Consider the following 24,269-nt stretch of genomic DNA (forward strand, 5'->3'; position numbering starts at 1 on the left):
AACATGACAAATAAATTGAAGTAGCAAACGAATATCAAATCGACATGCAAAAAACCTAGCATTAAGGGATTCATATATGTCATAAAATGACAACAAAAAACTTCCAGATCGGTATGCATTTCTTTTGCCAGTAAAGTCGATATATTGCAGAAATGCACAGATTCATAAAAGCAAGCAATTCTGAAACCCATTTTATTTTCCAAATTATTCATAAAGTAGTAGTGCCAAATAATGCCGTTATCAAACAGTATAAAAAAGACATGGCGTATTCTGAGAGAGGAAAACAGAACTGCAGTGGATTCCTTTGATCGTTGTTTTGCAGCTTACTCTGAACAAGGTCATTATAAGCAGCAACTACACAAAAAAGTAAGCGTTATGAAACAAAACCGGTTTGATATTCAGTTAATAAACGCTTCAGAAATTTTGACAAATCCCCACTTATATCAGTAATAGGAGTTGAAAGAAAATGTACACCATGTTTTATGATTTCAGAATATGGCAAAGATATTTGATCAAAAATATTTTCATCAGACGCTACCATCATTTCCACATTTGTATTCAAATCGGCGGCACCGTTAAAAACTGATTTTGAACGTTCTGCCTCACCATTCGCAACCTCAGAATGCAATGGCTTTATCCATGATATTATTTCACATAGGATGGACAAAATTTCTATCAAGATCTTTGTATTCATTGTTTGTGATTTTGACAACAAAACTGCAGTATGAACAGCATGTTTTATCCAAATATTTTCCGAAATACTGTCAGAATCAACGACATGTTTCCTCAGCATAGTTGGTGAAGTGCAAATGGCTGCAGCAAGCGAGACGGCAACCTTAAAATTAGAAACATCTAATAAGCACACATGAAAAATGTGTGGCAGATATGGCATTGTGTAGTGAGAATGGATTCCAAATGATGGATGAAAAAGTACAATGCATACTACTTGCCCAAGTTGTCAGTGACGAGTCAAGACATTAATATTGAAAATGAAAACTTGAGCCATTTTTTGTGCAAAATTGACTAATATAGGCTTGTTTTATAATGTTCACAATGCTTTGGCATATGGTGGCCCAGGTTATTCGATCTAATTTTAGACATCTACATTTTCTAAATTAGAGAGTATTATTTAAATGTAGTCAGATTAAGTAACGTGTCAACTTGTTTGAATACAATTCCAAGCACTTGATATTTTATAATTATCATGGGGGAAAGAAAGACCATCAAAGCTCAATCATATGGTGAACCTCTTGTTATATCAACTGTACTAGTCAGTGTCAGGTATGAGAATAGTTAACTAATTATTTATTTCAGATGAATGGGCTTGATGGTAGTGGAAGCCAGAACCGACCAGCAGGCACATGAATCAATAACCAATTTTGCTAATGACAAAACTGAGCTCCGTATATTAAGTTAAAACTTGCTGAAAACTGAGCTTACAGTAAAGAAGTAAAATTTAACTGAACTCTCTCTCCGGTGAGTGCGCTCAAAATATTGTTTTGTCATTTCATTGAAATCATTGCAAAAATATGTTTAGATGGCTTCCATTCATTGGACCTATTTTCATACAGGAACTAGACTGGTGATCAAATAAGATGCCGTGAAGCCCGTGATATGTCATATCACATGGATGTTTTATCAGCATTCCTCTTCTCTGAGATAAATATGAAAAATTCTATCATAACCTAACAAGAAAATTCAGAAAAACCTGGAGTGAAATCCTTGATTCAGTTGGATTATCCTGTTGATACTGCATTGCTTCATTATGAATTTGAATAATGGTTTCTGAATTGAAATCGTTCAGGATTGAAGCATTACTGTCACCACTCTCTTCAGCATGTTTTCCCCATGCTAGGAACAATATGTCGTGAAATGCTGATGGCAGTGAATAGTCTGTGAAATATAGGTAAGTAAATAAATACTGATAAAAATCAACGCTAACTTTATGGACCGAGAAACATCATTTTTTTTTTTTGAAAAACCCACTTGTTGCATTTACAGTTGCATTTACAGTCTGGGCAAAAAATGAGTTTGCATTAACAATAGACAGACCCCCAAGGTCCCTCGAACCCATACTTTTTATCCTCAATATCAGTGGTCCCCAAGAATCTCAACCTTCTTATTACATTCCTCCCTTTGTCTATTTTAAATCTATTTATTCCTCTATGACTATACATAAAAACTTAGTTCCCGTTATTTGATAAATCTTTGAAAGATTCTTAGCTGTTGTTATCTGTAGCTCGCATTCTGGCTTTTGCACAGTTGGGTAGTTTGCAATATGTACGTGAATATGTATTTCAACAACGATAAATATAAAAAAGGACAATATTAGTAAAACTGCAACAAATACAACGAATATTTCCTCCCGAAACAGAGCAAAATTCTTCCCTTGGAAAACATGAACAAAATATATCCTAAAAAAGCATTTACTTTTGAAAATATCTACCTTTGTGATAAAAATCTGGTCCATTCCAATTCGATCTTCTTGTTGTAGGTAATTCCCTCAAACCAGCTTTCCTAATTAATCTTGATACCAATATTTCATGGACAACAGAAATAAACCTGTAAGTTGTGAAGAATGTTGTTAAGGTATATATATTTCCATATTAAAAAAAATACATTTTTGGAATACAAAATTTGAGAAACCACTGTTAGTCTCAGACTAATTATCCTCTCAAGAATTCGAGCACAAATGGCGATTTCTTTTCAGAGCAAAAAATCCTCTACAGAAAAATGATCTCAAATTCAAGGCACTGAAAATGTAGGTAATATTTATTTTCATAAATTTTCTTCTTAATATACCTATCACAGAATCTTTCTAAAGCATAACAGAATTTTTACATCAAAGACAGTAAGCATAACCCCAAAAAGGCAATCATAAACAGAGGGTAATTCATTGGAATCATTAAATTATTCAACCAAGTTAACCACCTTTCATAGTATAAAATATAATTAGTACCTGTAAGCTTTTAAATTATGAAATGCTGACAAAAGTTCATTGTTTTCCAACCAATTCCAAGTCCGAAGACAGACTGTTTGAAGAGCCCTTTAAAATAATAAAAAAAAGTTTAGCTGAAAATTCAACGTATATACCACATGTACCACTTTCTTTACTTCAGATTTTATTTGCCATCATTGCCATATTCGCATAAATTGGACATTAGTTATATTCAATATAATCAATCATGATTTTAGGTGGAATTTGAAATTTTGTTTTTAATTTCTCATTTTAATTGATCAGACAAAGAATGTACTTATTTTTACTCCTGACACTGTAAAAATAGAAAATCAATCAGAACAAAGTTTATTCCATTTCCATCAATATACAATGACTGCAAAATTTTCTGTTGAACACCGACCAACTTAAAACATTTTCCATATTCGAAAATATAGACAGCATAAAATTTTTTTCGATTACATCCATTTCTTTAATAAAGTAGCATACCTATTTGCATATCCAGATGCAACTACCTCTTCATTGGCAGTTTTTGCTACGCTTGCTGCTGCCCACAATGATGATACGTCACTATCAGTTATTGTAGATGCACCAGAAGTTGCACGCTGAGCGAGTGAAGCTGATGCCTCTTTAAAATCTCCTATCGCAGCAAAACACTTTGCAGCAAGTTCAACTGATCCTCCTAAAAGATACAATTTTAATATTTATACAAAGTCCAGAGAACAGCTCACCGGTAATCATAATACAGCCATTCGTCCGGTTACTAGCCCATGTTGGGTATGGGTTTAGTAAGCCAGTTATTCATTTTGGATATAAGCACATGATTTTCTGTTTGCCGCAATTTAACACTTCAGAGGAAACATAGCTACCACCCCCATAAATGGCTAGCTAAAGCTCGGAAAGTGAGCATAACTACAGGAATTGAAATATGACTAACATCAAGGTGAGGTACTTAAGGTATTAGGATTATTAATATTACCAGTAAGGGTTAAGACTTAAAAGCAAGTATATTTCAACCCTGTGCCTATCGGAATCTAGGTCACGTTTTCATTCATTTTTCTTGGTCAAGTCATTATAAAATAGGATCGCAAGAGTCAAAATCCTATTCCTATTAAATTTTCATGGTGTATAACATACGCAATGCCACCATGAATATGATACATTTTAAAACTCGAAATTTTCAAAATTGTACATATATCATGTTCTTAATTTCCTAATTAACTACCTACTTATCAATCATGTTATCATTAATTTCATTAATCAATTACCTATTCAATTACCTGTACGGACATACCTAATTAATCATGTTATTCAGATTCGCTCATTCGCATATCCTACAAAAAACTATAAATATACTATGAGTGATGTCATAAACATGGTTAACAGTTGTCAACATACCGCTTTTCAACTTCTGTCCCCATATTCCCACTGTTTTCTTCAACAATGGGTCGTCATCACAAAGACGAGCTTTAGCAAGTGCAACTGCTTCCCTGTAATGTCTACTGTCTAATAAAACTTGTATTGCTTCTTGTACCTGAAATAGGACATAGATTATGGATAGGTACATCTGAATTAAAGAATCTTCATTAAACATTAAAGTGAAACAATAGCAATATAAAAGAAAAATTATTCTGTCCATAAAAATATGAAATGAATTGTATTCTAAAAGGTACTACTTTGAGGTTGGCTTTTTACGATTGTCTAAATTGTCTAAATTAGTTGACAAATATCGTTGTTTACTTTGGGATAGTTACCTTTAATCATTGGTTGGAGCAAGCACAAACTCTTATACATTAAAAAAAAAATCAAGATTATTCACTTTGTCACAGACTAAGAGATAATGTACTGCATGTAAATGATGATCTTCTGCAATTAGTTGTTTTGCGAACGCATGGGCAGTTTTACGCCAGAATGCTTGGCCAGCAATTGGTGCCATGGCAACCAGTTGATCAGTCAGTTGCATCTTTTCTTTTGCATCTTCAATGGTACCTGGAAGAGAGAATTTTGATAATATACATGGAGTGGAATTCAAGTTTTTTCTGTTAAATTGCTAATGTTAAATATTTACAGAAAAATTAATTAATTTTACATGCATGGAAAGTTAAATAATGAAAAGCTGAAAATTTTTCAAAAATGGCGATTGAAATTTCCATATAGGTAGATATATAATATTAGATCCCTATTTATTTCCGAGCCTGGACCTAAAATAGTTAGCAAAAAAAGGATTTCTAACATGGAGTTTTCCATAAAATTAGTAATTTAAAAAAAAACAATCATAAATATTTGCAGAAATATTAATTTCTTTCAAATATATGAAAATAGAAATAATGACAATGCCAAAAAAATTTCAAAAACAACCCTTAAAATCCCTGTATATTCTTCAATATAATATTGGATCCCTATTTATTTCATCAACCTGCACCAGCCTGATATACTTAACAAAGAAAGGTTTCTATCAGCAGAACTAACTAAAAAGAGTTATGTTGTTTGAGCAGTGAATATTTGAATGATATAAATGCTTCGTACCAACAATATCTCCCATCCAAATTCTCAGATTGTAATTTCCTTCAGTAATTTCATCTCCTTGAAGTTTGTCTGCTTCATTTTTCATCATCCTGATAAAAAACAGAGGCTTTTATTTTATTTATGTAACACTGAAATGTTGTTTCTTAAATGTGAAACAGTAAACAAGCTTGCCGGTCGGCGCATCATGCTTTGCTGGAAGAAATACGCTTGTCATTGCACCTCTGATTACCCTTCGTCAGATTGGAAGTTCGAATTCTGTGGGGAATAAGTACATGTAGGGGGATTGCTGAACTCCCCGACATCATAGGGTGGTTCATGTAGCCACGGGTTAGTTACAGCTTCCTCCACCACCAAGAAACATTTGAAGAAACAACTGGTTAACTATTCCCATACCAGACATGAACTGGTACCAGACGAGAGGCCATGATTCGCATATGAATAAGCCACTTTATCAGCTTTCCTCTCCCCCTGGAGTGATTTTTAAATAGCCTGGATTAGGAACTCCTATTCGACTATCCATTAATTATTTCATAACTCTTATTGAAGTTAGCTAATATAACATACCTAAAGGCGGCCTTCCTGTCAGTATAAAAACCTAAATTGATATTATCAGAAGAACCAGGTAGAAACGATAAACTGTCTTGAGAATCAGATTGTTGTTTAGTGTTCCATTGAACTATTTTAATACAATCTTGATGTTGTTCTGATTTTTTTCTATTGTCCTGAATAACATAAAAAAATAAATTTGCTTAACAAAGAATATAAACACAATATAAGCAATATTTTCAACAAAATTGATATCATTCAAGACAATGAAGTATAATACATGGAACTTTACCAAATGTAGTCTTGAAAAAATTGAAACACAAAATATTGTTTTATAAAACAAACATGTACATAAGGCCAAACATGGCCATTGGTGATATTCAAAAGAAATACATTTTATTTTGATATGAAAATCCCTCCAACAAGTTTATCAACATTACCATTGTCACAGATTGTGGAAACATATTTTTCAGTCTTCTTTTGCGTCTTCCAAACAAATCATCATCAGGTTGTGTGCCAGATTTTTTCATCATAGCTCCATCCGACCTCTGTGTTGAAACCAACTTTATCCTTGAAGTCGCTGGACTTGATTTTGATCTGTATACATGTATCAAGAATGAAACATATGATATTTTATTCTATTAAAATGGGAAGAGGGTGTAGAACAGTAGTTCTCAAACTTTAATGAGCATTGGCAACCTACCAACTACTCTCCAATCCCAAGGCTACCGACTCTTCAATAAAAAAGCTATTCAAATAAATGAGAGAGAAAAAATTCTGTTACAGTTGAGGAATTAAACAAATCAGAGTTAATTTACTTGGGTTAATGTAGAAATTATAAATCTTATTGAATAATGTTTTTACTATGAGTAGAGTGTCCCTGTTGTATTTGGCCCAAATGGTTACCAAATATACATACAAAATCATTTGGTTCCAATATTTAAAGTTGTGACGTTTGAGAAATTTAATGATTTATTACCAACTTATATCTTACCCGGATGACATTTTCCCAGTTGGTGATGTTTTTGTTTCTACAGATACATTTTCTGAACAAATAAAACAGGTATGATATTACATATCTTACAAAAGCATAACACCATCCATATGCTAATAATATTGTATAATTAACTTTCCTTCGCCTGTCAAGAACGTTGTGACATGATGTTTTGATAATTGTCATGCATGCAAGTTAAATGGATACCATTGCCAGTTTAGAAAAGAACCTGATATATGAGCCTATAAACTGTGATTCCAAGTGCCAACCATGTAGCAGTTTAGGATTTGAGCAATATTAGAAATAACTTCGGTTCAAGATGTTCATACTTTAGCAATAAAATGGAAAACAAAAACAACAGTTGAGTTGATACTAAAAAACAGAAAATGTTATAGAATTACCATTTTCTTGCACAGGAAGGTCGCAGTTGATAGTTGCCAACAATTCTGCCTTTTTCTTCTCTAACAAATAATTCAAGTCGATTGAAACCTCATCACGCGACTCTACAAAAAGTAATACGGGTTAAAAAAATGAAAAACACAACCGTACAAAAATGCAATCTCTCATAGTAGCCTACCAGTACTGTATTGCAGCTGAGCAACAGAACTTGCGTGAAAGCGGAACCGCCATGAGGAACGCAAATATTCATTTTGATGACGTCATTGCACACAAAAAACGAAATCCATAACGGCCACAGGAATTTTTTGAATAAATACAAGTGATAGCCTTCCATTGAGTAATACAATTTTTACCCACCGAAAACTTCAAAGCAATTGGTCCAGAAGTTAATGGAAAAAGCGATATTTTCCCAAGAAGAAAAGAAATACTAACATCATGATCAACAACAACTAAGTAACAAAACGATCTATACCTACGGCAAGTCATGAAGCACACAAAGACAGTGCTAGCTGTACTTCACTGTACCTCATTGAGCAAATGGAGCTGGTTGCCAAAATCACTTCAAATCCTAGTTACTTTGAAATTTTTTATACACCGCTCATTCATGTCTTTTGCTCCGAACAAGACCCCATAAAGCAGTATTGATAGGTAACAACTAACAATATGTAAGAAGTTACTGTTATTTGAAAAGATGATATCTCTCCAAATCGGCATCGTCTGCCCATTTCATTTCACCCTGGGTAAAATGGGATTCGAACCAGGATCGTTTGATCTGCGATGCCAGTTAAGTAGCATTTATGCAATTTTACATAGAATTTTCAGAAAGTTTGTAAATACATCTTCACACAAACTCCAAAAGCAATAAAAACTCCAAATTTCCCAGCCCTGGTTATAAGTGAAATCATTACCACCAGCACCAAGCACATCTCAAAATTGAAAAAGTTAAAAGAACACTAACGGCCACCGCCAACAATTTATGAGCTTATTGTAAAGTCTTATTCATAGCAAAGTAGGTTGCTAATAATTTAAACTTACTATCAGTTCCAATTCCATTTACAGTGGTATCAGTATTCTGCTGCAATGATGTTGTTGGTTGTGTTGAATTTTGAGAAGTTTTTTTGTTTCTTCCTTTCTTTTTATTTTGAAATTTATTTTTTGGACCAAACCCAAAATCAGGAAGTGCTGGATAATAAAAATGCATATAACATGAACACCAAAGTACGAATATGTGATTCAAAAAAGTTAAAAACTTCAGAAAGCTATTTAAATAGCAATAGACAAACTCAGTAATTATCTGGTTTCATTTTTTTATTAATAGACTTCCTAAGTCAGGGATGGCGAACCACTGACCCGCGGGTCACAAAGTGACCCACCGGCCCAGGGATGGCCAATACCGAATAGTTCACTATTTCGAATACATTCGAAATTATTTTTTTCGAATATGAAATTTCGAATACTTTGAAAATGAAATCCACTAATTGAAGCTTATCTAAATGTATGAAGGAATTTCCATACAATAATCAATGGAATAACTGCTATCTACAAGTTACAACCTAGCTATATTACCAGGCATTTCATATTTGCAGATTATTGCAGTATATATTTTATATACCATGAGTCATGTTAACAGAATTAAATTAATACGACAATAGTGGTATCGATGATGGATTTGAATATTTGCGCAACACAAAATCACCCTAGTAAAACGCCCATACTTTTAAATACCAACCATTATCCAAATTATTTGTCGAAAAGCGGGATAAAGTATGAGGTATTTTTCCGACTTGTGACAATTTTTTCGTGAGTACAAAAATACGAATCAAAAATTAATTATATTTGGGAACTTTACCACAATTTTAAGTCCGCAGATCGTCGTTGTATGTTTGAGTAATAATACTTTTATTATTTCATAAATATGAAAATAGGAATCAAAAACTATTTATAATCGGGTAGTTTACCACACATTGTAAGTCCACAGATCGCCTTGTATTTTGTAAATACGAAAATAGGAATCAAAAATTAATATTAATCGCGAGTTTGCCACACTATTTATGTCCACAGATTGCCGTGATATTGTGCCGAATATGATTAGTTTTGATTCTTATTTTCGTACTCACGAAAAATTGTCACAAGTCGGAAAAACAATTTATATTTCATCCCGCTCTTGGGAACTAATTTGTATAATGGTTGCCATTGGTTTGTATTTAAAAGTATGGACTTTTTACTAGGATGATTTTGTGCTGCGCAAAATATTCAAATCCATGACCGATACTACTACTTAAAATGTCTTACCGTGTTAATTTAATTCTATTATCATAACTCAAATGTTGGTAAATCGGGCAGTTTACCACACATTTGAAGGCCACAGATCGCCGTTGCATTTTAGAATTATTAGTTTTATTATTTTGTAAACACGAGTCCGAAATTAATTATAATTGGGCAGTTTACCACGTATTTCATGTCCACAAATACCCGTTGTATTTGGCATTAATACTTTCATTATTTTATCAATATAAAAATAGGAATCAATATTTAATAATATCAGTCAGTTTACTACACATTTTATGTCCACAGATTGTCGATACAACCATGAGTTACGTTGAACAGAATTAAATTAATACGGCATGACATTTTAAATGCTAGTACCAGTCATGGATTGGATTATTTTGCGCAACAAAAAATCATCCTGGAAAGGATCGATACTTTTAACTATCGTTATCAGAATTATTTGCCAGAAATTATTTTCTAATAAATCGACTTGTTTTTCCAACTTGTGACAATTTATTGGATATCGTAACAATTACGGCTATAAATACCGTATTTCCCGGCTAATAAGTCCACATGGCAAATAGGACGATGTCTATTTTTAGCACTCAAAAAAGGTTTTTTTCCATAAAGGCCTCCAATAAGACGGGTAGAAAAATTCGCTAATAATTTTATATGTTTAGAACCAGATCATGTTAGTTTGGTAGAATCATACTCACAGAATTAACTATTTTTAACAATTGAGCGGTAAATTTAAGTTGTAAAGCGGCAATCATTTTGGACAACCTATTAACCCGAATGTTGAAATAATTTTGGAATGTGATAAGTACTACACTGTACGTCCACGGGTTATTTCACAGCTGTGTTTTCCTACCCCTGTCGTGTTTTGCTGAATCGGCAAAACGAAGGGGTCACAAATCACTTTATCTTGGTGGCCGTGTTCCTCTTTAAAGTAACGATAACCATCCTGCGATTAAATATTATGATTGGCAGACCCTAAGACCCAAATATAAGGTTACACAAATCATGCTTGAGAAGACTCATGCGAATAATAAGCAGGCCACATAGAAATAAAAGAAACATACTTTCTCAATTCTTCGACGTAATGGAAATGAATTTGTAAATTAAAAGCCTCGTACACGAATGTCGGCAATGTCCACCCACGCAAACGTGCAAAGGTGTCGCAACACTATGCGACGTACGGTCGCACAGAATATAAACATTCAAAGTGCCGATTTAAAAAGTCGTTTAAAGCTTCCCGTAAAAAAAAAAAAAAACGAAACACCACGTTTACGGCGAAAAGTGGCTACTATTCGGAATTATTCGAAAATCAGCCGAAAAGGTATTCGAATACCTTGATATTCGAATACATTCGAATATTCGATTCGTTTTGGACAACCCTGCCCACCGCGTTTTATTCGTGACCCGCTAAGGCACGAATAAAATGCTAACATATCAGTGATAAAACCGGCCTCAAATTAATCTAACAATAACTAAACTATTATAATGTACCGTCAGTTGGGCAGTCAGGACTGCGATCGCTTATATTCAAATTGTTAGTTTTTCGGTACGTTAATTTTCAAAACCCATAATCTTGGACGCATGTCTGTACCGTTGCGTGCCGTTATTCAGCTATTGACTCTGACATCGTTTATGACATAACAATGCAATTGATGTTCATTTCTCGCAACGTCTTGTCTCTTTCAGAAGTGCATCTGCCGACAGTTTTAGGGGATATACGAGAACTAGATGCTACTTTGCATTTTATTAGTTTCTCGCCTACAATGCTGTTGAGAATACAAAATCTTTCAGACTTGAAATAAAATCTAGAATCACAATGGGGCAGTGTAAAATTGCTTTTAATTTGGTTAAAGTTGATAGAAAAATACAACACTATCAGAGTGGAATTCCCTCCAAACTCTTTGGAACCTTGAAATAATTTGCCGCATCATCCTAAACGTAATTCATATGCGTACTCTAATTTCATAAATTGGAGTGCCATAAAAAGTCCATGATACAAGTGCTGTATAAGTAAAGCCCTAAACTACACCAACATTAACAACCGCTAAACTACACCAACATTAACAACCGCTAAACTACACCAACATTAACAACCGCTAAACTACACCAACATTAACAACCGCTGTATCATGATTTGTTTCAGAAGTTTTTATAGATACAAACATTGATTAAATATCTGTGACCCACTCTCTTCTGTTCCGCGATAAAAATATAATTTTTGACCCATTCATTGAAAAAGGTTCGCCATCCCTGTCCTAAGTCTTACAAACATTTACCAAACTGTTTTCTATTTTAAAACTCAACTTATTAGTGTCAGCATTTACTCCAATTTAATAATACAATAGCTAACCATCGAATAATTTCTGGAGTCCAGAAGATACATCCCCATTATCCCCATTAATACTGCAAAATGAAAATATTCAGAAAATTGCAACAAAGTTGCTATGTTAAAAAAAGGGTACTCCCGTAGTATGTGTACCAGGTTAGTGTTGGGCCATAATTTTATTCCGATTTTCCTTATTTTAGTCCCATTAAGAGTTCGGGGAATGTCTCTTTTATCCAAGTGAATATACTCCCTGCCCATAGGCTTCCGTCCCTTTACACAACTCGATGTAAAGTAGGCAAACAAAATTAGTAACCTTCATATTGGTACACATACTTCTGGAGCGCCAAAAAAAGGTTGCCTAGCGTCTAATATAGGTTGTCAGATGATGGGAAATAATCATTTTCCATTAAAAAACTATGTCAACTTAGTCTTAATCTGAAATGTTTGACATAAATCATGGAGTGTGTGTTATCCTTCAAGTTTCCATGAGACTAACTACTTATCCTTCTTCTATACTTTTGTGCCTGTGGATACGTATACACATATAAAACAAGAATGTTGTTGCAGGAGCGAAGATAACTATTCTAAGTGATTCAAATTCACTACACAAATGTATTTCTGTAATGTTTCTCGTCTAACAAAGTTCAGACTTTCTAAGACATACATAATTCAACTACAAAAAGAAGAAAAACGCTTTTCTGAGAAAGTCCGACATTGGTCAGATGAAATGTTACAGAAATTATTTATGTTAGTGTGTGACAAGACCATCGGATCATTTAAAATTAAAGTTACCCTGAAAATTTTTTTATTATACCTTTTACTGGTTCAGTATGTTGTTGATCTTCAGCATACCATCCATGTACAGTATAGTCATCAGCACCAGTGTAAATGATCCCACTTGACTTTTCAGGGTTTTGTTCATCAATAACAGAACTCCATATAACGCACATGAGACGACCATGATGCCCTCGGAAATTATGCAACGGCTTTTCTGTCTCTGTGTCCCACACCTATTAAAAAGCACATTTAAAAGTATTATAACAGAAAATCGAGGATGATCCTAAAACAGAACCTTCAAATTTCCAAATTACTTCTACGATAATGAAGAAAATTTATTTAACACTTGCACTTCTGGTTGTGTATGATTGTTCACAAAAGTTTCAGTAATCTAGGACAATTTGTACAAAAGTTATTTCTCTCTAGAATATGTTCCAAATGATCTGGTTTCTGTTTTTCTTATGTCACTCTGCTGTACAAACTTTTCCAATATGACTGGTATTACTGTCATTTGACTACTAATCTAGTGTTTTTGTTTAAATATAATCCCATATTAGTATGGTATAAGATTCTTTATCTTTGGAACGGTCAATTTTGTGAAAAAACACATTGGCAGTGTTAGTTGTCTTTCTGCCAACTACATCGTCTGCTCAGAGGGGTGAGAGTTAGCAATTGGGTGTGATTAGACCTATATCCAGGGCTGCCATAATGTCCTTATTACTTATCGATTTTAATCGGTAAGTATGTTGATAGGTATTTGTCTGTCTGTAGGTCTGTTTGTCTGTTAGATGCACGCGATATCTCACAAAAGCGAGATTGAATCTGCTCCAGATTTTGCATGTGCATTCATCTTATCTCGGACCAGAAGCCTATTGATTTTGGGCGAATTATGTTGTATAATTAGCGAGTTATTAATTAATTAGTGATGGGACACAAGGTGTCACTATGGAGTAAGAGTGCTGTTTTGGGGGATCCCCTAACTTTCGATCGATAAGTCTTTGGTCTCTGACCGATATTCTCGTTTCTAAGATTTGTCCTTAATTTGATGGTCTTTGTCTCAGAAAATATCTTAGTCCTTTTTTCTGAAAGATGTCCCTATTTTGATATGTGTCCTTATTTTTGTTTTATTTTTAGGGGTAAAGGTCCCTATAGCGTGCACTTGGATTTGTCAATTCGAATGATTGATTTGTTAGAAAGGATATTAGTACCTCATAGATTGCTATGCGCATTCATGACGTAATAACAGCAAATTAATTGCCACAATGACAAAACAACATCCTATCAGCAAAGATCAGTTCGTGTAACTTGAATCAAAATACAACTTAGAAGTGAGATGAAACAGATAGTTTATAAAAAAAAACTGCTGAAGCAAATCCTTTCTAGGGAAAAGTATGAATGGACACGGGTCGCACTGGCATGAAAACATTTTTTTTTATTAAATTTTGTTCTTATTTTATCTTAGTATCATGTTTCTTCAACGTCCTCATTTTTGTGTTACTATCGATGGCAACCCTGCCTATATCTCTGATCGGAAAGACATTGAGCGAGTTGAATGCCTAGTACAAAGGTTGTTGTGTCAGTATACAAGATCTTTGTTTTTCAATTTTTGGAATTCTCAAATATGAATTTTCAACTGTCCTCAATGCTATAATTTCAAAATGGCCGCTATTACAAACATTGTTATATAATTCTGTCTTGCTTAATTGTCATAACAATAACTTACCTGTGCTGTACTGTCATATGAAGACGACACAATCTGACTCGTATTTCTAGGATTATATGACAATCCAGTGATTCTTGATAAATGTCCGACAAGTGATCGATGTGGTTTTGATACCAGTATAGGATTTTCTGAACAAAATACTGTAAAGTTAAAAGACAAGTTTCCACTAGAGCAGTGCAGTCTAGTTTTGCCAGGTATAAACAAAATTGCGTGGAACTGAATATCATTCAGGACTGATCAATAGGACATTGTTCGTCCATGATTAAGCCATCTTTTCTCTGGTCCAGGATAAATATCAAAATCATATTCTATTCCTAGTGACTTTACAGGACAAATGGACAATTCCAGAAATTCGAGGTTCGAACAAAACTGCACAAAAGTTACACACAAGTGGATATAAAATATATACCGGTAGTCAAATATTGCATGACACTACGGGACGGCAAGTCCACCATGCATTAACATTTTATTGCATTGTGATGTAAATTGTCACTATGGTACAGCAGGAGCCCATACAACTTTCTGGTGCAGTAACTGGAGGACGCCCTCTTGAATACCCGATGAAACTACACTATATTATATAAATTAAGTGGAATAATATTCTGTTCTGTTACAGATCGTCACACAACCTGTAACACAATATTTATAGAATATGCCTGTTTTAGAAAGAAATTCACAATTAATCCGATAATAAACCTACCGAGTTCATTACCAAGTGTGTATTCATTTTCCAAGAATATTTTCTTCAAATCATGAACGTGAATAATGGAGTTATTGGATCCAGTGACAATTTCAAGAAACTTATCTGAAAAAAATAAGAAGGATTTATTGTACATTTACCGTATCTGTCAATAGTTGAATCAAAATATTGCATTTGGCTGTTATACCAACATAGAGATCCAAAAACAGAACCCAAGACATTTGGAACATATTCCACAGCAGGGGTGTGCAACAGGTGATAAGGAATTGCACCAGTAAAAAATTTCTTTCATTTCTGAGCATTAAATATTGAAATTTTTATTTTCTTGCTTAACAGCACATGTTCTTAACTCAATATGAAAAATATGATATAATGCTTACTAACTGTTAGTTTCTTCGTCGTTAGGTCTCCATTTTACACAATTTACAATCTTTGAATGACTTTTGATTTCTAATATATGATTGAGATGAGGTGAGAGGTAGATGTTTATTGTTCTGTAACAAAATGCATCGTTCAAAATTTCTATCCACCAGAAACAAAGAACATAAAAAAATTTCTTAATCTTTCTTTCTTAAATAATAAAAAGTGACATAAAATTTTTGAAACACTGTTCCCAAAGTAGAATAACTAATTTATTGGAGCAGTCAATTTCTATACTAACTAGGAATTTAACTCATGTGGTTGACCCAATTACGCTAGTAGTATCTATACATTGGCCAGTTTGCATTTCATTTACTGTGTATTAATTATGCTAGTAACAGGGATGAATGTAGTTTATTGAATTCATTTCGTGTTACGTCGGACAGTTTAGAATTACATAAAGTCAAGTCATTATCCAGTCAAAATAATGGATATAATTTGATGGTTGAAAATATTATCTTTTACTTTTGTCCCTTTTGCCATAGCATTTGTTTTTTTATTCAACGCTTGATCACACATTGCGCTCTGTACAAGGCCTTGTAAAGCCATCTGACTATATTCAAGGAGCTACTACCTTTTCGAAAGGAGCCGGATCTTTATATCCGGCACTGCCTACGGAATATCAACATTACGTGTGAAGTAGGGATCCTAGGTGGAGATAACCCGACCCGATGTGTAATATGCGATGCTATTTGAGTTGCCATCAAGCAACCCAGTATATCAGTAGCTGTTGATTGCAAGCCAATGTAGCAAAATGGGTAATTTGCCTGTTTTCAGTTTTTTGCTTGTGTAAGCTCATGTCTTAAAAGCATAATTTTTATCCCAGATGGTGCCTGCAACATGGTTTCAACATGGACTGATGCCCGAACGAGAGGACGTGGTTCATCATATGATTAAAAATGCTTATCCGCTTACCTCTCCTCCAGAATAAATACAAAAATTTTATCTATCTATAAATTATCAACAGAATGCATAAGTAATGTTCTCGTTATAAGCTACTGACCCATTGTCATTTCCAATTGCAAGCAGACTCTCATCTTGATTCCAAGATACTTCACTATGTTTACCAGGAGAATGAGATGAATTTGAACTTGAAATAATTTGATCAATATCGACGGCATCTTTGGACATGTTCTAAAAGCAAGGAAAATCAATCCATGGGACTCTAGGTTGGAATAAATGCCACAGAAGCATGATAAGAAAAAACAGGTCAAAAGAAAAGTGGGTTATACTGCAGGGCTGAGGAGCCAAAGCTGTGACATTTTTTGAAATTTTGAAATGCAAAATGCTCTCGCAAAAAAGCATTCGGGCTGATGTTAAAAAGAAACCCCGAAGCTGAAGCATTGTGATCCCAACCAACTCCCCAGTCATATTGAAAATAATCCGAAAAAAACGATTACCACACACACACACACACAGTTACACTGAATGTGACATACCAACCAACAGAAAAGCTATATAATATGATGGCCATACATAGTTACAGGGGGTGATTGATCACAGACAATGGACCTAAGAAAAATCTATATAAAAACCTATAACCTAAGAAAAATCTGTATAATGTCGAGAAATATAAAATTCAAAAAAAATATTTTATTCCATCGTAGCCTGACAAAACTTTTATAGTCGACTTGCATAATGATTTGATGGAAAAGCTGGTCCTAGATCTTTTTCGATCCTATCATAGCTAAACAACAATATTATTGCCAAGCTAAAACAATTAATTGAAACAAATATTGAAAATTTAAATATTCCAATAATTCAAAGTCGATAGTGCTCATTTTAAGCTACATTAAAATTATCACAACGTTCAAAATCAAAATAAGAATATTCTAAATATTCAAAATCTAATCGTTAATTATTAAATCTGGAAGATCAAACTAAAAAAGATAAGAAAATAAAGCATACCGATGGGTTATGTTGTAAAATTTTTCCATCACCGCCGCACGAAAATAAATGAAGATTTTTATTTTTATTGGTAGCTGTTGATATTGAAGATGTTGGCTTTTCATCATCTATTAGTTTAGGGGAGCATTTTGGCCCCCAAGACAATGCATACACCGGTTTCATGTGATATGTTTCAGCCACAACAGGTGGTCGCAACGAAAGTGTGTCATATATGCCGACCTGGAAATAATTTCAATTTTCAAGAACATAAAAGCAAATTCTATGAGTGAAACCAATTCTAGAGATGTACAAATACAAAAATTGAGTTTTGGATTAGACAAAATTTGTATTTATTGAAAACATGATTATGATGTTACCTTTCCATCTTCAGTTGCAAAAGCAAGACAACCTTCTTTGTTAGGATGCCATGCAAGTGCCATAACCTGGAACAAAACAAAAAAAGGATTTAAAAAATTAAAGTTTTGTTAAAGAGACAAAAAGACAATCTTTATTCTCGTGCTATGGCAAAGTGGTTAGCATGTTAAATCCAATTACGTTGATTCAGACTGGATGGAAACATTTCTGAATCCAGTTCCAATCTCCGATGTAACAATATTTCGAATGAAAAATACCTCTAGCATTGTCTAATCTTATGCCGATTTAACTAAAGTATGTTTCTTGTCCAGGCAGGACAGACCTTTCATATTTATCCCAGGGTAGAGAAAATGAAATAAAATGGTTCAATCACATCCCATCTTAATATCTACTGCGAAATCAGATATGGGAAAAGCTCAAGATGTGTTTACATGATGGTGGAGTAAGGCGTAATTGACCAACAGTTTTCGCGAGCCACTCCATCCTGCACAAGTTTTTAACTTCGAAACCCACTGTGGGTATATAGCTAGGATAGGATTGTCATATTTATGCCAGGGGAGATGGAAGCCGATAAGACGGCATAATCATATGGCGAACCGCGACCTCTCGTCGGGTTACCAGTCCATGTCAGGTATGGGGTTTGTTAACCAGTTACTTGTTTTTCAGAAACATGGACTTGATGGTAGAGGAAGCCGAAACCGACCATCACTCTGCTGTTTGATTATGTGAAATCACTCATATCTTATATGCAAATATTTTACTATTTGAACTAATTTCTTTAGTCATCATAATATGCTATAAACTTTCAATCTTTTCTTACCTTTTCTTTTATTCCCTGCCATAATGTTGTAATATCATAAGCACTTTTAGGACTTCTAGTTTTCCATACTCTGATCATTCCATCCCCCACACCTACTGCAATCATGCTCGGATCTTTAGGTGATACTGATATGGAATATACAAATCCACCCAAAGTGGGTAAAACCCAATCGGGGCCGCGACTGGCACTGGCAGACTCGGATGGAATAGTCCAATGCAATAATTGTCTATCCATAGACGTAGTCACAATGGAGTTTGATAAATTTGAGCCATGTGCAATGTTGAAGACTATTCGATGGTGACCGGCATCATGAGTTTGACTTGCTAAAACCTAAAGAATTTAATGAATCATTAGCACTGGGATATATTTGAATTGGAGTCCGCTTTATGTAAAAACATTTTTTCAATTAATTTGACATTTGGTATACAATGACAAAAAATTTATCATTTTTGATTTTTTGTATTATTTTCATGCATAAATCAAAAATATTCTATTTTGCTTTTGAATAAGATAATCAAGCTAACATCATTGATAGCATTCACCAAATTCTACATGGGATAGGATTGAATTTATCCTAGGAGAAATGGGAAGGGAAACAGTTAAAACGGCTTAATCATAAGGTGAATCACGCCTTTTAGCTGGTTACCAGTTCATTTTGGGTATGGTATTAGGACATAGACTAGCGAAAATCCTGTCGCACATGATTTTTCCCAGCGAGATTCGAACCAGCGTACTCACGCAGGGTAATCAGACAAATTATATTAATAGAATAAAATTTTCATATTATCCAGAGGGAGGAAAAAGGCTCAGAACATAAAGATCATTGCTCACACATAAATATGATCCTGCAAAACCAACGAATAAAAAAACTAGTAACATAAACTCACACATCACCATGATTATATGAAGATAAAAAAATATTCTGACCTCAAATAAGTTTTCTGCTCCAGGGCTTATATCCCAAACTACTAAGTCTCCATTGTACCCAGATGATATAAATTTGGTCTTTGAATTTTGCGGCCAATGTATGGCAGAATATAATCGTGCAACATCCTCATTTGTTTTGCGGCCTGAAAAGTTAATTCAATTTATTATTATGGCAATATCAACAAAACTCAAACCAGTAATGATCTAGGCATTTATTTTAATTGGAAGCCTGTTTAAAAACTTAAAAAAAATAAAGTATGTTTTAAAAAATATAGTTAGGTACGCTCGCTGTTTGGGTTGTATAACTCGGAGTAAAACTATTTTACTTGGTGATATTTGTCACCTATTTATATACAATTGTTTGATCAAAGCATGGTCATGTGCACTCACTCAAAAGAGGGAGCCTATCTCGAACATGATTCATTCATAAAGTAAGTCTGGTTGGGTTAATGGGTACTACTCCCGAAGTATGTGAATCAAGATGGCGGACACCAGATCGTAGTATGTGTACCAGGTTAGGGTTAGGCCATAATTTTATTCCAATTTTCCTTATTTCAGTTCTATTACGAGTTCGGGGACTAGCCAAGTGACTCCAATAGTATTTGTACCTAAAATTATGACCTAACCCTAACCTGGTACACATACTACGTTCCGGTGTCTGCCATCTTGATTCACATACTTCGGGATTACCGGTCAATGTAACTAAGATCCATGTTTGGATAAGTGCTATCCACAACTATATTTACCCTTTTTGACTGTGTTAGGAATCTTCAATGTTCTTCTACATTTTCCTTCACCTATACTCCATAGTTTGATAGTCTTATCTTTACTACCAGTCGCAATAACACCCTCATATCCACTAAAAAATAAGATTCCATCTCAATTAAATTGAATCATATCGAATTCAACAAAATTAATAAATGGTAATAGGAAAGTTTATTCGAAGATTTGATGAAAAGGGCATTATAGTTCTACTATGTAAGTTGCACAATTCAATTCAACTGACAATTCAGTTGACGAATCCTCAAATTCATCACGATACTTACGGTAGATAGTATTTCTTACTCTTCAAAATTTTTCCGTTATCATCTTGCGTCTTGCTAATCAAAAAGTTTCATTCAGATACGAATATACATAAAGTATGACATGTCAAATTTCAACTGATTATAGAATTTTCTTTGTTTATCCTGAGAGGCGCCATCACATTGAATGAACATATGACAAATTGGTCCATTGGGTACGAAAATGGTTATCGTATATTCTCGAATACAAGACGAGTTTAAAACTCAAAAAATAGTTGCCAAAATGAAGGGTCTGCATATATGCGCACAACTCTGATCGCACTGAAAATTATGCATATGCACAAGGCACAACTCTGATCACACCCAAACGAAATGACATTAGGCTTATGTAACCTAACAGTTACAACTCTAACCATGCTAAGTTTACATGATAAGAGCGTACAATTTGTAGGGTTGGCTTTCATGCGAATTTTTTTAGGTTCACCGTTTTGAGGGGACCAGTTGAGATGGGTCCCCTGGAAGTTGAAAAGGAATCAGAGAAAGTTATGTTAACTACTTTAGGATCCGTCAAAACATATTTCAGTATGTAAGGTCAGTAGTAAAATCCATTAAATTGATAATTATGTATACCCATTTGCTGCAATCTCCTCTTCATCCTTCGGCCCTTTACTTGAGAACACTAAATTCTCATCTTGAAATGGCGACCATACAATCGAATGTACTTCATTAGTGTGACCTCTCAGTTTCTTGATAACCTGTTTGTACAGTGGAAATATAACTAAAATAAATTTTTTGGAAAACAAACATGTAATACATACAGTTCCATTTCTTCTTATGTCCATCAATGAGACTGCTCCTGATTTATAACCAATTGCAACAATGTTTTCATTGTGAGGTGAACAAGTAAGACATCCAAGATGCATCTGACTGCTTCCATCTGGATAAAACCGGTCTGTGCTGCCTTTATCCAAATTCCAACAGACAACAAATCCTTTCTCATCACCAGAAAGTATCAGGGATGGATTTACTACAAAAATGAATAAAAAATGAGAAAAATCAAGAACTAAATAAATAGGAAAATTCAAATTTTTAAAAAATTTTCGAATTTCAAAAGGATTGACGTTCATTTCTGCAGTTATTGAAAAACATGTCACTGATAAAAAGAAACTAGCGTCAAGCAGACATACACTGTGGAAGTAAAAGTAGTTAGCTATCACAAATAAAGCATTTCACAGCATTTTATGACAGGGGCAAGCTGAAAAAAATACGAAATCATCAATAGAATACCTGGAGACCAATGCACTGATATGATTTTATTGCTTCCATGAGCAGATTGTTCATGAAGCATTAATTTTTGTCGAACATCCCATACTTTAACGGAACAGTCATCAGCTCCAGATGAAATCCGAAGTAATTGGTCTTGACCAATGGTAGGACAGAAAGAACATGTTGTAACTTTATCAGTATGGCCACTCAGGATACCTAAAACAATGATATATTTGGCCATAATAACATTGTAATTAGCACATAGACAGGTTCACAATATACAACATCTGACTTATGCTCATTGCTAACCGAACCCTGGAGTAGTGATGTATAACAAACAAATAAAAAATTACTGTACAAAAATTCTATAAATCAATAACAGTATAGTTAGGTATACCAGTGAAATTCAGATCAATCTAGAATTTGAAATCTAATAATTTTTTAATAGACCGACAAAATAAAAATTTTGTTCAGATTCATTACGTTACACAAAGGGGGAAAATACTGATTCAAACCATAATTTTTCTCCACAAAATGCAAATTACGGAACTAGAAAAAACTGTAACCACATCTTAAAAATCCCATGGAAAACAAATAAAAAATCCCATGAATAATCCTACCATAAATTTCAGCTCTCTTTTGTGTCAAATCCAATAAAAATACCAAATTTCTCGATCCAAATGCAAGAATTCCATTATGTGAGGTATCTATACCTCGAGACTGATACCACACTGGTGACGATGGAAGAACAACCATATTTATACTAAATATTTTACCATAAACATCTAACATACAAAAATTCTTTGATTAGATGTTGTTACATAGTAGAAAAAATGAAAATCTTGAGTATTAAATATGATTCTTTGCAATAATGAATAGTCTTATACCAGGGGTAAATAACACAGGGCATACATGTTTAATGCGGCACACCATGAGCACGAACATGACCCGCATATGGTTTGGTAGGAGGTAATTCTTTATGGAAACAACTGCATCTCAGCTACAGACTCGATTCGCAGATAAATATTTAGATTTAGTGATGCGCATCGCTATTTCTTCTTTGAAGCCCAACATACCAAATTTTAACTTCAGAAGTTCATTCATATTACCAATACATATTCGAAAGTGGCTTGGCAGCAACAACATTATTTCAACATTACACTTTGGCACATATGCTCATTGGAAATGTGTACTCCGGGTATATACAACAACATTTTTTATATAAAAATTCAATTTGTAGTATAGATATTACCACACCAAAACAGGAAAATACCTAAAAAGAGCTTCCCATAACAAACAAATATTGCAAATGAAAATTGAAATTATTGCAAGTTTTTATCAAACAATAGAAGTGTGGTACACTAAATGAAATCTCTCAATGGGTGCTTTAAATTTGATTCACGAGACATAAGCAATGATCATTCACAATAAATATAAATATAATAATATTTCACTTGATTGAAATCTCAGAATTTAACTCTTTAATTTTTGTTTTAGCCAATTTTAATTGAGATTGCAGTGTGCTTATATCACCAATGATTATGGAGGCTTTTCGAAATTCAATTTGGCATTGCCGAAGACTTTGTGGAACAAGCACACCAAACCAATTTAATGGATCAGTTGGGGTTGCAATTTTATCTTCTTCGCTGATATCAATATCAGAAACAGCAGATGGCAATTCATTAATAGAAGACTGGACGTGATCAGTATCATCCGTTTCAATGTTTTTGTCTTCAGAACTGCTATTGCCTACATTTCTTTTCCTTAAAATTGCTTCTTTTTGATCACCACTTTTGGTTTTGTTTTGTTTTTCTGATACTTTTCTTTCATTTTTGTTATGTTGAACTTCAAATTTAGAAACCTCATCATCGTTTTGTTCAACATTAACAGTTACATTTGCACTCATTACAGAAGCATAATTCAGTTTAGATACTTGTTTCATTCCCATGACATATCGTGCCTTTGACATACAAAAAAATCCATTCTCCATACATGTTTGTAACTGCTGCTTTTTCTCGTGAATTTGTTGTATTATTCGCAAAAGATTAAGATATTGAAAATCCAAATTCTGTTTTGAAGCCATTCTTGCGTTTTATAATTTGGTAAAAAGAATGACTTTTACTGAAATAAAACGGGCACATTGTTATGAAATTCCAATATCAGAATATCTATTTTTAGCACCTTCTCTGCTGGATGTCTGCCGGACTGGATGAAAAAAATAAAACAGTCTGACAGTTTAAATAAATAGTGAACCATGGGTGCATGATTTGAGATATTTCTAATCAATCGTATACCAGTATACTGGTATCCTGTAATGTT

General features: G+C 33.8%; 2 protein-coding genes across 2 annotated transcripts; both read right to left on the reverse strand.

The window, feature by feature from the left end:
- Positions 1 to 175: 175 nt before the first annotated feature.
- LOC120341270 (gem-associated protein 5-like) lies at positions 176 to 22,742 on the reverse strand. Its single transcript, XM_078119810.1, has 27 exons — positions 22,571 to 22,742; positions 21,972 to 22,166; positions 21,503 to 21,711; positions 21,315 to 21,439; positions 20,409 to 20,521; positions 19,663 to 19,805; positions 18,736 to 19,065; positions 17,918 to 17,983; positions 17,562 to 17,780; positions 16,657 to 16,787; positions 15,618 to 15,727; positions 15,234 to 15,338; positions 14,534 to 14,661; positions 12,848 to 13,043; positions 8,457 to 8,603; positions 7,424 to 7,525; positions 7,023 to 7,074; positions 6,469 to 6,625; positions 6,047 to 6,204; positions 5,483 to 5,571; positions 4,776 to 4,945; positions 4,355 to 4,490; positions 3,446 to 3,638; positions 2,960 to 3,046; positions 2,447 to 2,562; positions 1,709 to 1,893; positions 176 to 835 (listed from the first exon to the last, which is right to left on the reverse strand). Exons 1-27 carry the CDS (start codon positions 22,740 to 22,742, stop codon positions 374 to 376), a joined length of 4,296 nt encoding a protein of 1,431 aa, XP_077975936.1. The 3' UTR covers positions 176 to 373.
- On the reverse strand, positions 22,735 to 24,269 carry LOC120340750 (vacuolar ATPase assembly protein VMA22-like). Its single transcript, XM_039409104.2, has one exon. It carries the CDS (start codon positions 24,031 to 24,033, stop codon positions 23,401 to 23,403), a length of 633 nt encoding a protein of 210 aa, XP_039265038.2. The 5' UTR covers positions 24,034 to 24,269; the 3' UTR covers positions 22,735 to 23,400.

The sequence above is a fragment of the Styela clava genome, chromosome 14, assembly GCF_964204865.1.
Source record: "Styela clava chromosome 14, kaStyClav1.hap1.2, whole genome shotgun sequence".
NCBI classification, from domain to species: Eukaryota; Metazoa; Chordata; class Ascidiacea; order Stolidobranchia; family Styelidae; genus Styela; species Styela clava.

Coding starts and splice junctions, on each gene's coding strand:
- LOC120340750 (XM_039409104.2), bottom strand. CDS start 24,033: ATGGCTTCAAAACAGAATTTGGATTTTCAATATCTTAATCTTTTGCGA.
- LOC120341270 (XM_078119810.1), bottom strand. CDS start 22,742: ATGTTAGATGTTTATGGTAAAATATTTAGTATAAATATGGTTGTTCTT. Junction 21,712..21,971: donor ATCAGTGCATTGGTCTCCAG/GTATTCTATTGA, acceptor TCATTTTTGTAG/TAAATCCATCCCTGATACTT. Junction 4,491..4,775: donor ATCTCTTAGTCTGTGACAAA/GTGAATAATCTT, acceptor GTCCTATTTCAG/GTACAAGAAGCAATACAAGT.